We start from the raw sequence: 15,957 nt of genomic DNA, 5'->3' as shown, positions 1-15,957 counted from the left end.
CTCCAGCTGCGGCCTCACCAAGGCCGAGTACAAGGGGAGAATGATGTCCCGGGATTTGCTTGAGAAGCATCTATGGATGCAAGCCAGCCTTTTGGTTGCTTTACTAGCTGCAGCATCACATTGAAGGCTCATGTTCATCTTCTGGTCTATGATGACCCCCAAGTCTCTTTCTTCCGTAGTGCTAGCCAGCGTAGCACTGCCGAGCCTATAAGGATGCTGCAGGTTTTTCTTCCCTGGAGTACTGTGTCCAGTTTTGGGCCTCCCGCTATAGAAAGGATGTGGACAAATTTTGTTGCCCAGTGTATGGCAACAAAAATGGTGAGGGGGCTGGGAAACATGACTTCTGAACAGAGGTTAAAGGAACTGGGCTTATTTAGCCTGCAGAAGAAAAGATTGGGGGGATTTAATAGCAGCCTTCAAGTACCTGGAGGTTGGTTCCAAAGAGGGTGAAGCTAGACTGTTCTCAGTGGTAACAGATGACAGAACAAGGAGCAATGGTCTCAAGTTGCAGCAAGGGAGGTTTAGGTTGTGTATTAGGAACAATTTTCTCACTGGAAAGGTCATAAAATACTGGAATGGATTACCTAGAGAGGTGGTGGAATCTGCATCCTTGAAGGTTTTTAAGACTTGCCTAGACAAAGCCTTGGTGGAGATGATGTAGTTGAGGGTAGTTCTGCCTTGAGGGAGGGTATTGGACTAAATGACCTCCTGAGGTCACTTCCAACCCTCATCTTCTATGATACTATTGCATTATAGGCCCCTTGGGTTGGTGAGACACAACCTGTGACCTCCTGAGGACCCCCCCAATCCTAATTGTCTATGATTTTCTGTGATTTCAAGAGCCTTACTACAGATGCATTCCCAGCAGTTCACAGTAACACAGCAACTGTGTTCCCTGTGCTTCCAAGAGAAAGGAGGTGTGTGCGTTGCAGTCCATGTTATGTTTTAAATGATACCTTTTAAAGAAATAAGTGTGCACCTCCTCTGGTGATTTTCAGCCAGGGTGCCGCAAAGCACCCTTAAAGGTCGCTGCACAATATTAGGACTTAGGTGTGATAGCACCTACCTGTGGTTCATAAAATAAACCCGGAGACTCAGCTTTTTGCCTTCCCCTGTAGCAGTAGGCATGGCTCTCTTCCTGGGATCCCTTGAGCATATATTGATAGCATTGGATAGAAGCAGGACCTTTGCTGCTATGGGTCCCCTGCTTTACCTGTGGCAGGTTAGGACAGGGGTTGTCACCTGGGGGTACTTGGGAAAGCAATAGGGGGTAGGCAGAAGCGAGCAGGGATGAAGCGCTGCTGCCTCCCAGGAGCAGGGCCAGGGTGGGGCGAGGGCAGCAGTGCCCCTCTGGGCTGCACAGCCACTGGTTGTACATGGGGTGGGGGGAAAGATCATGCACAGCAGCCACCGCTGGCAGCCATGGCTGCCACCCACCACCCCATGCTGCCACCACTCTGCATCTGGCTGTGCACCCCTCCTCCCCCCGTTCCATGTCCATCGGCCGGGGGTACACTTATTTAAAAAGGTTGAAACCCCCTGGTTTAGGATGTTAGGTCTGTGTTGTGTCCTAGTTGACAGTAGTCTTACATAGATACTAGATTATGGTTTGGATAGGGTTGATCCTGCCTCAGGCAGAGTGTTAGACTAGATGACCTCTGGAGATCCCTTCCACCCCTTCTCTCTGACTGTAGTCTATGACTTTGTGACATGCTGCCCTGCTGGGTTTCTGAGTTGTTTGCAGCAGAAGACCAGCTCTGCTACTTTTCTGTAGTCAAAACTTAAAGAGGTGGGGGGTTTTCAAATCCAGTGGTTCTCAACCTTTTTGGACTCAAGCTACCCCTTCATCACTTGTGTGAATTTGAATGGCACCCATTTCAAAAACTAATTTATATACTACAGTTCTTACTGCAGGGACAGGTCTGAGCCTGTGCTCATCTGCTTGTCTCTTCACGTGATGCTTATCCCCTTACACCTTGGGGCATTCTTCAAAGGATCTAGCAGTAGCTGACAGTGCCCAGGCACCCTGGTTGAGAATCTGTGTTCTGTTCTAAGGCTGTGCCTTGAGCTGGATGAGGGGTGCCTTGAGTATAAAAAAGTTGAGGCACTACTATATGGGATGTGGATTGTTTTGCTCTTGTAAAAGAAGTGTCTTGCTGTCATTATCCAAGTGTCTTTGAGTGAAGTTGTCTAGCTCAGCAGATTCTTTTTTGAGGTACCTGCACTATATATACCGCATAATTTCTTGTCACTGCCTGATGCTTGCCATGCTCTGCTTCCCCAAATCAGTCTCTAGTTTAAGCCTGCTCTCCTACTTGTATAATTTTGGCTCGGGTGTCATCTACAAATTAGGTCACATTTCATTATGCACAAAACACTTGGTGAAGGCTGCTAATGCAAAGTGATTGGGTTGTTTATGGGATTTTAACTTCTTGCATATTTTTTTCCAAGCAAAATTACTTAATCATGCTACAGCTAGCATTTGAGTTGCTCATGAAAGAAATTCTAGAAGTGTTGTGTTTTGGCTTGGGGTGCAAGGGACAAAACATTGCTGCCCCTGGACTGTATTTTAGCTAGGATCAGACTTGCTTTCCACTTCAGAAAGTGCCATCTAAAAACAAAAGGAAATTTCCACTTCGGCTTTAGGAGGGAGTGGGAAGCATAGATAACTGAAATGTATTTTCCAATAGACTCACAAGGCCATGTCAATCGGGCGACAGGGTCGTGTTCAAGTTGAAGACATCGTCTTTTTGATCCGCAAGGACCCACGGAAGTTTGCCAGAGTTAAAGATCTGTTGACAATGAATGAAGAACTCAAACGGGCCAGGAAGGCTTTTGATGAAGCCAACTATGGATCTTGATCCCTTCCCTTTGTGTGGTGCAAAGATGGTATGTTCCTGGGGACTAGCCATTATTGGGACCTACCAAAATTACAGCAGAAGTGTGCTACACAGCAGCTCCTTTAATCTTGGTGGTTCCTCCTGCCCCTGTTGCTGGTGGCCCTCCTGCTTGCTGCTGACTGGCTGGAAGGTAAAAACACTGGCATATTTAAAACTGGTTTTCTCCTTCCTGCCGATGAGCAGCAAGCATTGGGGTACCTTTACCGGTGGGGTGTGGGGAGGGCATGGGGACACATGGGGGAACCTGCAAGATTTCATTGTGATTTTGGTAGGGCCCTGCCCATTAAAAAACCTTGCCTGCCATTATCCTTAACCATTTTGGCAATGATTCCATCCCTCCTTTCCAAAAACAGAAAAATTAACTATGATTTGGTTTGGGGATTTTTAGGCTAAGTATTAGGGTACCTTCTGTGCTTTTAAGCCTTAACTGGCCCATAGCGTTGTCTGTGAAACTAGTAGCTTTATCTCATTGCATTTGTTGTTAATTGGAATTTTTGTACGTTATTTTAAGACATTTGGGGAGGTTGTCACTAAAGAGGACTAGAAATCCTTATTGCTTTCATTTTGTGGCAACATATTCAAGTCATGTAGCAGATGACTAAAGCAGTAAATATGAACTGGGGTTTTGGTTTTTTTTATTGATTTTATTTTATTTTTTTTACAGATATTCTGGTTCTCATTAGCACAGATGCTTTAGAGCTCAGATCCCAAAAGTGGATTTCAAAGGAGTGGGTGGAAAAATTGTCTGGACATATTTGACCAAATGCACCGTATACCTCTCCAAGTACAAACTACTAGGAGTTTTGCTTTTCCATGTCTCCACCCTGATGATGGGTATTGAATAAAATGTTTTAACACTTCATTCCTCTTGATCTTGAGTGAGCTATTGGCTCTAGCTGTCAAGACACAGGACAAATGTCTTTATATGGAGACAGGTAAGTAACAATGCAAACAAGGTACTCTGTTTATCAGAAATGGTCTTGTTTATTCATTACTAAATGCTAATGAGGGTGATTTGTACTAGGGTACAGACTGAAGTCATCTGGGTTCCAGATGCCTGAAACTCAGGTTCATCCAGCCTACCCTAACTGTAACTAAACAAAGATTTTGATAAATAATCTTGAAGAAAGACTAACTATAACACATTAGGCATTTCTTGTCTGTATAATTGATAATGTTGAAGGGATGTTATTTCCTGGACCTTTGCAGCTATATGAGGGGTAGGAATTCTTGGGGGTGACGCCTTCATTAGACCATGTGTTTGGCACAGACATAAGCAAACTTTCAGGTATCAATACCCTTCTCCTTGGGTCTCTTCTTTCAAAGACATTTTTGGCATAGCACTTATTAAACTTTCTGAAAAATTAATTTGCATGATAGTGGCAGCTTGGGTTAATGGGTGAAACTTACGATCTGGGATCTAAATCCTAACAAAGCTGACTCACCTTTCCTCCCTAGGACTTAACATGGTCAGATCCTGAGGAAAGGCCACGTACTTCTACTTAATCTCCAAGAATGAAATAACTCACCTGGGGCTCTTGCAGATGTATTCCCCTACATGTCTCTAACCCACTGGTGTGATAGTATTTCTGATGCATTTGCTAATGCTATATCCATGACTTATTTTAAATGCTTACTTGTAAATAGACACCAGCTGAAGCTAGCCTCTACTGTCTTTTGTTAGACTACAGAACTGAAATTTGTTGCCTGAAACCAGCATTCAACCATGTAGGTAATCAGGTTTGTATTTGCAAACACTTGTAAGCAAAGAAAGTTGCAACATGGCTTCTGACAAAACTTATTTAATAATTCAGGAGTAGAATTAACTGTCACCATTGAAACCTGGTAGCATTCATGAGAAACATGAAATGTGTGGAATTATGTCCCCAAACAAGCACCATCACACTGACTTTACAGAAATATGAATGACATGAGGGAATACTGTAAAAAGCATTGGTGCTTACTGGTGGCACACTTTAAGGTCATTGTTGTAGGCACCATAAGTTTGCATGATAGATCTAGATACATCTGTATGGAATACCTTCCCTAAGACTTATGGAAACGGATAATCCTTTGTTTAGAAGTGTGAAAACTGCCAGACTTGAATGCCTGAGTGCAATGCCAGATAAGATGAACGTGAAAAAAAAATATTACTGCCCTTCCAAGCACTCTTGGGAAGTATTTATGCACAAGAGTAGTTTCACTGAACATAACAGGTTTGGTCTTCCTACACAGCAGATTGATGGACTGGGAAGAACTTAATCTATAAGCAGTGTCCAGGAAAGTGTGATTGTGATTAAGTACTAACCACAGATGCTTATATTAAACTTCAAATATGGTACAAGCCCACTTTTTCTCCTGAAAGGAGTGCAACACTATCTGCTTGTGTTATTCAGTTTTAGGAAGGAGAATCCACTGCAAGGGGCAGCCTTGAAGTAGTCCAACTACTTATACTATACAGTCACATGGCATCCGCTCACCTCTGGCAGCTCAGCCTGAGCTGTAGCATTTTCTTGTGTAGCATCACTTTGGAGAACAAAGGTTCTCATGGAAGGAATGCTCGTGAAAGCAGTTATATGAGAGGCTTGCTCCAGCTTTGTTATCACAAGGCTTGGATCCTGTGCGTCACTCAGGAGAGACTTAACTTCCCAGACAGCAGGAACCCTTTGGATTCAGAACTTGCTCCCTAGAATCCAGCCTACATGTTCCACTGCCTGTTCTCAGGTGATGATTACTGTACAGAACATGTAAATTAAGAGGAATAATACAATACAGTTTGTATTGGAATATACTGAATATTCAGTGCTATAAAGTTTCTCTCCCAGGGCAGGGAAAGAATTATATCAAGATTCTTTCTACTATTAGTAGGTAGTCTGAAGCAGAAGAAGCCCTCCTATATTACACAGCACCAAACATTCTAGTGGAGACTGTTCCTTGCAGGGCTTTTAAACACTTGATACCTCAGCATACAACAGAGCCTGGGACACTACATTTTTCCTTAAAAGGAAAGGAGTCCACAAAACAGCTGTTCCCCAAACAGCCCCATATTCTTGGGTGCTAGGGTCCTGCCTACTACATGTACACAATATGCCACTGTAAAAAGCTTGCTTTAATGAAACTGCTTAGTAAGGCCAAATTCTTCTATGCAGTACATCTGCCACATTCAGCTTCTAAGTGTGAACAAAATGTCAGCAGCATTCTTGTGACTTCAGGTGGAAGGCAACAGAGCAGCTAAAAGCAATTGTAACAAGTAAAGTTTGACAAAAATAACATCATCTGCACATGCTACCACCCAATGTCACACACCCACTACTGCAAAAATGTTGTCTATATCATCGTTCTCACTCACTCCTTTCATTAAAGGCCAAGGATTTCTTCCCCCTGCTTTCAGTTCAGAGGTCCCCACCTTTTCTTGTTTTTTGAAGGGCTTGGCAGCAGGAAGGAAGGATGCAGCATTAGTCCTGTGGCCTTCACGGATAGCAGAAACATTTTGCTGACCAAAGCTTGGAGTCTTCTTTGACTTTCTGGACAGTTTCATCCTGATTCTCCTCTGCCAACAGGACCGTAGTCTGTAATATTGCTTTGGCAAATGTGCATTTTGGGAGCCAGAGAGCAGGAATTTGCTGATAGATGCTTTGACACAGCTCAGTTTTTTCTGCAAGCTTTAAAGAGAAGGGGGCAGGGGAGAGAAAGGTAGAACACAGTTTAGTGACTGATAAGAGTAAAACATTTCTATCTGGCTAAGGTTCGACCCTGTCTGCTTTGGGGGATTCAGTACTCAGGTACTTCTCCATCCTTTTTGTGTGTTGCAAGATATGAGCTGAAACGTCCACAAAAAATAACTTATTCCTAGTAGGGACACAATGTTTACTCAAATCCATGACACACAACAGGCAGTTACTGCAAATCTGACTCTAGCCAAAAATCAGAACCAAATCTAAGTCACAGCCCTCTCTGCCACTTACCGTCAGGCATGGCTCTGGTTCTGGCTTCATTCTCTGCTGAAGTATAGAACACATGGAAGCTCAGCCACTGCCCAACCAGGCAACAGCTCCAGGGCTGGAGCTTCTGGGCAGGAATGGAGCCAGAGCCATGCCTGACCATAAGGGGAGGAGGAGGCAGAACAGACAGTACAGGACAAATTTAAGGTGACCCTCTGATAATTTGATTCTGCATGGAAAGTTACAGCAAGTTTGTCAACTTTCTATATGTAGAATCGAATTACTGGGGAGGGAATCATCTTAAATTTGTAGTCTTTATATTTCTGTATCTGTAAACATTCCACCAATTTGTCTTCACAGAGACTTGCACAGGTTTAACTAAAACTACCATATTCTGATGGAAACATTTCAGTTTAAGAGCAGCTTGTTTCAACTGAGCTCAAACCATATTTACCATCAGTTACCTAGGAACAAAAACCCACTTTTATGGCTGTGCCAGAAGGGTACAAGAAGGAGGTTTACTCATGTAGTTATCAGAATTTTAATTCAATCTTTAAAGTTATACCAATGCACCCTTCCCACACAGCCAAGGCCTAAATAGTAACTTACTGTGAAGTACTGTCTCTAGAAACCTTAAATCTATGTTCAAGGAAACATACCTGCATCCTTGGGCCTCCACATGCTGTAGCCGGTTGCTTTTCAATAGTTTGTTTTTTAGAAAGCAGGTTTCTGCCCTGAGCTTCTTGCTTCTGAACCAAAGAATGGCTGTTCTGAGTGCTTCTGAGAGTTCCCTAAAACAGTGGGCTTCCCGAAGGGTCAGCACCAGAGATCTGCCGTGCTGAGACCTCATTGCACAAGAGGAAAGTGGTGCTGGCCTCACTTTGGCTTCAGGAACTGTTAGCATTAAACTTCTATCCTGAAAGAAATAAAGGGGAAGAAATCAGTCCCTAAAAAAACAGCAAAACATCGAGCTTCCCACAGGAGGGAAGCAGAGATGCTCAGTGTTAGAGAAAACCCTTTTACTGCATGGGGAAGCAGTGGGGCAGTGGTCTAGCCATTAAGAGTACAGCACTAAAGAACTTCAGATTAAGGCTCTATTTCCAGGTCTACCTAACTTGCTTTGAGATTCAGGGAAGTTCTTCCACTTCCTTTCATTTGCTTTCTCCAGCTTTAAAACAGAGACTCCCCAGCACAAGCTCTATACCAGGCCTGTACAACACGTGGCCCACAGGCCACCATGCAGCCCTCCAACCTGTTTTCTGAGGCCTGAGGTGCTGCAACAGGAAAAGTAAACACTGTACTTTCATTTCGGGGGTGGGGGGTGATGTGATACCACTTCTTGTGAGGTCTTTGAATATGGCTCACCAGCCCACTGCGTGATAAAAAGTTCATGATCCGGCCCCACATTCAAAAAGGCTGGACACTCCCCTTCTCTACACAATGCCTCTAAGGCTGGGCACTGAGAGTGCCTTCTCTCTTGCTTTTACCTATGCAATGTTTCAAGTGTGTTGCATCTTGTAATTACATGCAAGGGTTTGAAGTGGAGGTTTGGAGGAATCATTAGATAAATCATCATCTGTAAATGCAGGGGAATGGATCAAAGATGTAGAAGGCCCCTTCCAGTGCTGTGTTCCTACCTGCAAAGCACCTGGCCAATTAATGAAAGCCAAGCTAATGGTTTTCATGGCAAAAGAACATGGGGGGGGGGCAGAGGGGGAAGATAATGTCTAAAAGAGTGGGAGCCAACATTTTTGGCAGATGTCACAAATTAGCCCTCTATCCTCTCCCGAATGTCACTCCTACCCTTTCTGCCTGCTGTTCTGTTGTGCTCCCTGCCTAATCTACTGCTCTGATTTCTTCCTCTGTTCATGTTCTCTACCCAATTTACCGCTTTGCTTTCTGCTTTTTATCCTGTCTGCTACTGTGCTGCCTGTCCCCTCCCCAATCTATCATGTACTATACATAGAGACTATCTGTGCCACTTGTGACACCCTGGTCTAAAATGCATGAAAAGTATTTGGGGCTAGAAGCCTTCTCCAAAAGGTAAAAGTCTATTTTAAATTATGCCATACAGACCTTTGGGACTCGGGCTTTCAGTTGTCTGCAGAAGGTCTTGACATCAAGTCCCAGATGTTTCCCTGAATTGGGGAGAGAAGAGAAAAAAAACATCACTTAAAAATGGGGAAAAAAATATTTGGGTAAGTTCTTTCCAGAACTGCACTGCAGAACTTCACCCCAGCTGGGCTGTTCAGTGTGCTGCACTGCCATACAGGACCACCAGGTCACAAGCTAACAGACCCTGGAATTTGCATCCATGCTCAGCAATGCCAACAGGCAATCAATCCAAAAAGCAGAAAGGCAGGTGAGAAAGAACTATACACATCTGCCAGGTAGATGCACAGGACAAAATTGAAGAAAAAAAAAAAAGTAACTAGATGGGTAAAAAACCCCATAAAATGCTCTTATGCTTGGAACTGACTGGAAAGAGTGTCTCGTGATTACAGGACAGAACTAGGGAGTCAGAAACTGGGTTCTGGTGCTCAGCTCTTAGCTAGTACACACTCCATTTCACTTCACTTTTCCTCTTTAAAATAAAGGGGATTTAATGAGAAAAAACAATTATATAGGGCCATGGGAAGCTTCCTTCATTTGTGCTTCTGAAGTGCAAATTACTCACATCCCCTCAAAGCTAACACAGACCACCAGAAAGCAGGAACATAGCTGCACAACTTTACACTTTACAAAATTGCAAAGCTATCCTAGGTCCTAGCATGCATTTGGACCAAACAACCTCAAGATGTAGAGTACATCCCACACAAATATCCTTGGACCAGGCCTTACAAGCAACTGCTGCATTCCACAGGATGCAAGTTAGGGAGGGCCAAAGAGCCAGTAGCAAATTTCTAACGTAAGCCCTTTCCCCGTTTCCCCTGCAAAATACCAGAACTCTACCTTGGTTGGTTCTCTTCACCAGAACAGGCTTCCCAATGTCAACGGGGCGCTGGGCACCCATCTTCACTTTGACCCTTGGTGGAATGGCCAAGCCTTCTTTTACACAGGACCTGGCTGCTGTCTCAGGTTCTGCAGAGAACACTTTGTTCAACCATCTGCTTGCTTTTTTTGTTGTAAGTATTTGAGACTTCCTTTTCTTGATCTCTACAGAAAGATTAACTCCCAAAAATTCAGCAATCTCAGAGGGGAAGGTAAACCCTTTAACATAGGGCATCTGTTGGGTCTTGGACACCTTCTGCAGCAACCCAGACAACGCCCCATATAAAGACGTAAGCCTCTGTAACACGCATCTATAAAGAATCCTGAGGAGACAGACAGAAAACACAGGGGCATGAACTGCCTACAGACACTAGCTGGTTTAGCCCAAACAAAGAAGCCCCATTAAATGCAAAGCCAAGGAAGCAAAAGAGGCTATGTACTACCCCAGCATATGAACATATCCAGGCTGAAAGTAAACAATCAGTGCTCATTACGTGCCCGGTACTGTCAGTGCCTTGGCATTGGTAACCCCAACACCAGCTAACTCTCATTTTCAAAGCTTCTAATAACAGCCCTTTTGACACCCACTTCCTCTTAACACTATTTCTGGCACCCGTAAATGGAGAGCAATTAGCTAGCAGACATACATTACTATGCAGCTAATACGAATTCAATTAAGTAGACAGGAGGGCAAAAGGTACCATGCCCATAAGTGATTTATGCAAATATAAACAACAAGTTGGTTCTGAAGCATTATGCAGCTAAATAAATAATGCACTTACCTGGGAGGCATAAGTGAAGTCCACAGTATTCACTAAACATTCGGTACCTGCCCCTTCTTAAATGTTTCCCCTCCCATGTTTCTCCCCAACACACATACATTTCTGGGCTCTGGTTTTATGTTGTCAGGCCACCTGCCCTTTGCTGTGCCCCACATTTATATTTCCCAACTAGTAGCCTGCCCTCCCTTCCTTTTCAGGACTAGTTCTTCACTTGATGGAGGTGTCTGAGACCTTCAGAGGATGCAGAATATAGACTGGGACTGATTCAACCCTGTGAAGACACCATCCACTGCCTGCATTACAGAGACTTCTTCCCCCATATAATGCACCTCATGGATCTTCACAAGCTTTAGGAATGAGCAAACTCCCAAGTGACATCAAGCCAAGGCTCTTTAATCAAAATTCTTCCCCACAAACCAGTTTTCCTCCAATTCAGTACAAGTGGGCCTGTTTATCTGCCTTTAACATTCTATACACTTTTCGTTCAATGCCACCTCTACCCTGTTCTGAACAGAGTGGTTAGCATACTTTGATGCCATATCACAAATGACTCTATATTTTAATTAACAATGCTAGCATTTTCAGCCTATGTTTGAATCTTTTTGTCATTTTTTCATAAAATGATTCACTGGAAGAATCAGGGCCAGTAAGGAACAGCTCTATTCTACCAACTATATTCTCCACACAAGACAGTTAAAAAAAATCACTTACTGGAAAAACCCAGCAGTTGAACATGATGGTGGTATTATAAGTGCCATAGAAATATTTTCATCATCAAGTATGAACCCTTCCCCATCTACACTAGCACCTATTCCTGGGATTCCTGTAAAAGCCTGTCTGATTTCAGGTAGGGTGAGCCATTCAAGTCAGGGCAGGGAAGAAGCCTGGATTCATTAGCTCAACACTGCCATTTCTTGGTGACAACAGGCACTGAGGCCTGTGTCATACCATGTACTGATTAAAGTAACAAGGGCACAGCAGACAGGCGATGAACAAGAAAAATATATCTTTTCAAATGTATACAAACCATAATCTGCTCAACAATCCTGAGACCACAGTATTCAAGAGTATGAATTCTTCTAAACACAGGTGTTTAATGGTCAAGCTGAAAATAAAGCTTGTTAAGGTGAGAAAAACAATAAAAACAACACAGTGTAATTCACTGAGCAGAGACTTTCCTATAAGGCAGTTCAGAAACCCATCTATGCCTGGCAATTACTTAGGAAAAGACTGTTCAAACGTGGGATAAGTTAGGGCTATAACGGCAGTTCACCAGCAGCCTGAAGTCCATACCTGCTGATCTGAAAACAACTGCCTGTAACCAAAGGCTTTTTAACTAAACATCATTTGCCCGTTTATCAAATGTTATCAGCAATGAGAAGCCTGCAGCAGATCATATTTGGCTTTCTGGTAGGAATTTTCATTTCCAGGCTCCCAGGTTTGTTAAGAAGGATACAGGAATGCTTTGCAACAACAGTCCAGTAGACGCAGCAACAACTTACAGCCTCCCAAGACCTTCACTGCTACCACTTCCATCACAGGCTGGCTGGGAACTAGACGCTCTCCAGGATTTTCAGATTTATTTTTCCTGCAGTGAGGGGGTGGTTACACTTAGCATGAAGTTCTTCATGGCTAAGAGTAGCATTCAGTCTTCTAACAGGAGGTGATGACACTTACTTAGAACACAGTTCTGCCAGGTCTTGAACGTAGCCCACTAAGTTCATCAAATTCAAACGCTTCAAGCTTTGTTCAACCTAAAAATCCAACAAAGTCTTTTGGTCAATACTTTTTCGTTTCTCAATCAATGGGTCTTTGTTAGTATTGCCCATTGTTTTTGTGTGGGCCTGCCACACCTGGTGCCAAACCCACTGGCACATATAAATATCTACACAAGGGCAAAGACGATCTCTGGATGACATTATTGGGAACGTGGACTTTAGTCTTTGCTTGAGTCCTCTATCAATTGATCCTGCACATTCCAGGCAGCTTCTTGCAATTGTGGCTATTTAAATTAAGCTTGCAAAAGAAGCTTCAGGAGAAACCAATCAGAAGAATCAGGACAGAAAATCTGGATTCCAACGTCAGTTTTGTTACTGCAACAGGCAGCATATTTCATGCCCATAATGTCACAAAATTTGAAAGTTACTTTGAGACCACCTTTGAAAAACTCAGTTTCATCCTGCACATTCAAATTAGTAGAAACAGTATTTAAGGCAACCTTTGAATTATTCCCCCTTCTCTCAACAGAAATAAAAGTTCTGTCCAATCTAATGTGTTATATTGCACTTCTTGAAAGTTGCAAATAAAATGAACTACAGTAAAAGTTCTGTTATCCAGCATCTTATAAGCCGGCATGCTCCACTAACCGGTATGCCGGCTTGTAAGAAAGTGAAATCAGAAATGCCCACCGTGGCACTTGCGGTTTCTCTGAGCCCCCATTGCTTGGGGCAAAGCAGCTTGCGCTGCTGAGCCCCCACAGCCTGGGGGCATAACAGGCTGTACAGGACGCACTTCCCTGTCCCATGGAGCCCGCCACGGGAGGGGCAGATGGACGCCCCAGATGCGGCGTGAGAAGCAGTGGCCAGGGCTGCTCAATTAACCAGCATATTTTGTTTTCCACCATCCCCCATTCCCAGGGGATGCCAGATAACAGAGCTTTTACTGTATTTATTTAGGTTTTTAACTGAAGCTGAAAGTGTCTTGTCTTGTCTTGTTCCCATCGAAATGAGTGGTAAAAATCTCTCACCAGCAGCCAAATTCTCTACCCAGGATCAATAAAACCTAAATTAATGACATTTATTTAGAATAAAATGCACGTGAACAATGTTATGAAGAAATTCTTGATCTGGGTTTTGGTAAAGTTTCATAACAAGGTTGTAAGAAAAAAATATTAACCAATAATTAGGGTTTAGAAAGCTCATTCCATCAACTATTACTGCAAAATAATATGAATCAGTATGATTTTCCCTGCTGACCTGTTTCAGAGACAGGTAGGTTTTATGATGAGACATTTTGCTGTGGCAGACGTAAAGGATCGCATGCAGGACTCTTCCTTCAGCATCCACAGCTTTGTTGTTCAGCCATGTGAGAGTGGCAGAGCACTCTTTACTAACTGCTGGAAGAAATCTCACTGCAGGGGTGGGGGGAGGAAGGGTGAGAGGGAGAGAAAGGAGGATTGTAGGGGAGGAGAAACATTACTGTTTTGCAGTTCCACATGAAATAAGACAGCACAATCATATAAGAGTCCACACCCCAAACCAGATGACCAAAGAAATGCATCCCCTAAAGTAAACCCTACAACCCCAATCTGTCATCTCCCCTCACACAAAACAGCTTAAAATCCAGAAGGGATTTTTAAAAGCCATTTTCCCCCTCCTGCCTTTTGCTGCCTGCACACCCCTTAGCTGGGAGAAGGGAACCAGTGTGATGCAGCAGGACAGTGCAAGGGAGTAAGAGAGGAAGGACAGTGGGCCTGGACTCTGAATGCTCCAAAGGAGCAACAATACAACAATAACTACACAGGCGTGGGTGGGTTTGGAGAAAGAGGGGCAACTGCTTATGGCTTTTCAATAAAAACTTGCAGTCTTTTTTTTGGGGGGGGGGAAGGGGGGAGATATACATGCTTACCCCCACCCCCAGCAGGAAATATACATTAAAGATGTACATCATACACATCCTAATGTGCCTGTAAGATTACCAACGTTGTTTGACCAATCTATCCTGGGAGGTTTCCAGACCGCCAACATGCCCGCACCACACAGCACAAATGTGTCCGTGTGCTCACGTATCTAGTACAGATGATAGTGTGCAGACTTTACGTTAGGAAGGCAAATGCACTTTACTGCTACATTATAGGAACCAGTGGCTTAAATAGGATTCAACATTTCATATTTATTCTGATGAAGGCGATATCTTTTATCTCCCTGGTGACTCTCAGCAACCCCCTGCAGATTTAGATTGAATTCCTAGACTCCATGGCACCCCTACACGTACCCCACAACTCCCCTACTGACTACCATGCACGCACACACGTGACATCACAGCCCCAGGACACGTTTTTCCAGTCCCAGGACGCAGAAGCGCGCGCGACGTCACGACCCCAAGATGCAGGTGACGTCACGACTCGAGGCGTCACGAGCGCCGCGCCAAGCCAGCTGGGACCGCGTGCCCTGCACGCCAGCCTCTCGCCCACGCCTGCCCCCCGCACAGCCCCCTTCTCTACCTGAGGGGTGTTGTTCTGGCAGGGCCACCGTAGAGCTAGTGGCAGGCCATGGCACGTTCACCCGATTCCACGCAGCTTCCCCAAGCCCGGGCGCCGCCATGCTTGCTAAGGGCGGCGAAAGGGGCGGGGCGGGGCAGCGAGGCCAGAAGCATGAGTGGGCGGAACCAGAACAGAGCTGGGGGGCGGGAGAGCAACACTGCGGGCTGTACCAAGTATCCCGGGAAGGGGGTGCGTGCGCAGGGCTCGCTGTCCCCGGGCAGTGGGAGTTGCGAAGTCACCGTGAACCCAGTGCGGGCCGGAGCTGGGGCTGGCCCTGCCCCTCGGCCTGGACGTTCCCAAGGCAGGGTGCAGGGGCCCCTTGGCAGGGGAGCCAGACACATAAGAAACTACTTCAAGGCAGCCCAGTCTTAGCCAGGCTGGGGTGGATCAGCTGCTACGTCCTGTGGCACTGCCTGAGGTCCGCCAGGCTGCGCTGACCTGCCTCGGAGCCCTCCCTGTAAGTCAGCCGCCAGGACCCCTGCTGCTCAGGGTGCCCCGTGCCCCCAACACGCACCCCCCAAACAGGGCCACTGTGCCTGCCAGCCAGGGAACCCGCCTCAGCCTTGCGGGCAACATCAAATGAACCAGGCTCCCTCCTGGCCGCCAAAGCAGGGCGGGTATCGGCCACCTCTAGTGGGAGGCCTGATGGTTCTTTGTACCTGGAGGTGGATGGGGCCAAGAGGCGGCAGCTCCTCGTGTTGCAGCCGGGGTGACTCTGTCTGGGGACTTTTATTTCATCAGGAGAAACGCAAGAAAAGCCAAAGTGAGTTCTTCTGAACGGTACCCCTGTATCTGAGGAGATTAGCAATCAGGCAACGCTTCCAAAGCAGCCACATGCAGCAGAGAATAGGCAGGCCAACTCGCTGCTGCGTGGCAAGGACACAAGCCCCTCAATCCACCTGATACATGTTCCTGACTCCTAGCCCTGTGCCTGCGTGTGTGGACAAGTTTTATACAGTTCAGGTTTGGATTTCTGTTTTCCTGCCTGTGTCTCTGAGAAATCAATCTCTTGGCCAGTTTAGTAGGCGGCAGGGAAACTGAGCCATGACTGGTGACCATTGTTCTTTCCAAGGGTCACTTTA

The 15,957-nt window shown here is 45.2% G+C and overlaps 2 protein-coding genes across 2 annotated transcripts in view; one reads left to right on the top strand and one right to left on the bottom strand.

Annotated features, from left to right (window-relative positions):
• Nucleotides 1–2,930, top strand: part of TAF13 (TATA-box binding protein associated factor 13) — a 4,217-nt gene extending 1,287 nt beyond the window's left edge. Inside the window, exon 4 of the mRNA XM_019548815.1 lies at nucleotides 2,691–2,930. Coding sequence (XP_019404360.1) covers nucleotides 2,691–2,861 — 171 coding nt within the window. The 3' untranslated portion in view covers nucleotides 2,862–2,930. The remainder of the gene's footprint in view (nucleotides 1–2,690) is intronic.
• Nucleotides 2,931–3,553: 623 nt separating this feature from the next.
• NEPRO (nucleolus and neural progenitor protein) lies at nucleotides 3,554–14,944 on the bottom strand. The gene is made up of 9 exons (XM_019548813.1): nucleotides 14,837–14,944; nucleotides 13,590–13,744; nucleotides 12,292–12,368; nucleotides 12,071–12,202; nucleotides 11,642–11,719; nucleotides 9,794–10,155; nucleotides 8,918–8,979; nucleotides 7,501–7,757; nucleotides 3,554–6,562 (listed from the first exon to the last, which is right to left on the bottom strand). The coding sequence occupies exons 1-9, from the start codon at nucleotides 14,934–14,936 to the stop codon at nucleotides 6,199–6,201; spliced, it is 1,587 nt and encodes a 528-aa protein (XP_019404358.1). The 5' UTR covers nucleotides 14,937–14,944; the 3' UTR covers nucleotides 3,554–6,198.
• Between the last annotated feature and the right edge of the window lie 1,013 nt (nucleotides 14,945–15,957).

This window comes from Crocodylus porosus, unplaced genomic scaffold (genome assembly GCF_001723895.1).
Source record: "Crocodylus porosus isolate Cpor-Errol unplaced genomic scaffold, CroPor_comp1, whole genome shotgun sequence".
Classification (NCBI taxonomy): Eukaryota; Metazoa; Chordata; order Crocodylia; family Crocodylidae; genus Crocodylus; species Crocodylus porosus.
This window is presented reverse-complemented; position numbering and strand designations above follow the sequence as displayed.

Bases quoted from the DNA above. Each gene is read 5' to 3' on its own strand.
- NEPRO (XM_019548813.1), bottom strand. From the start codon at position 14,936: ATGGCGGCGCCCGGGCTTGGGGAAGCTGCGTGGAATCGGGTGAACGTG. The intron at 12,369-13,589 runs GTCAGCAGGGAA...TTGGATTTTTAG, and splicing joins CCTACCTGTCTCTGAAACAG to GTTGAACAAAGCTTGAAGCG. The intron at 12,203-12,291 runs GTAAGTGTCATC...CCCTCACTGCAG, and splicing joins CTGGCAGAACTGTGTTCTAA to GAAAAATAAATCTGAAAATC.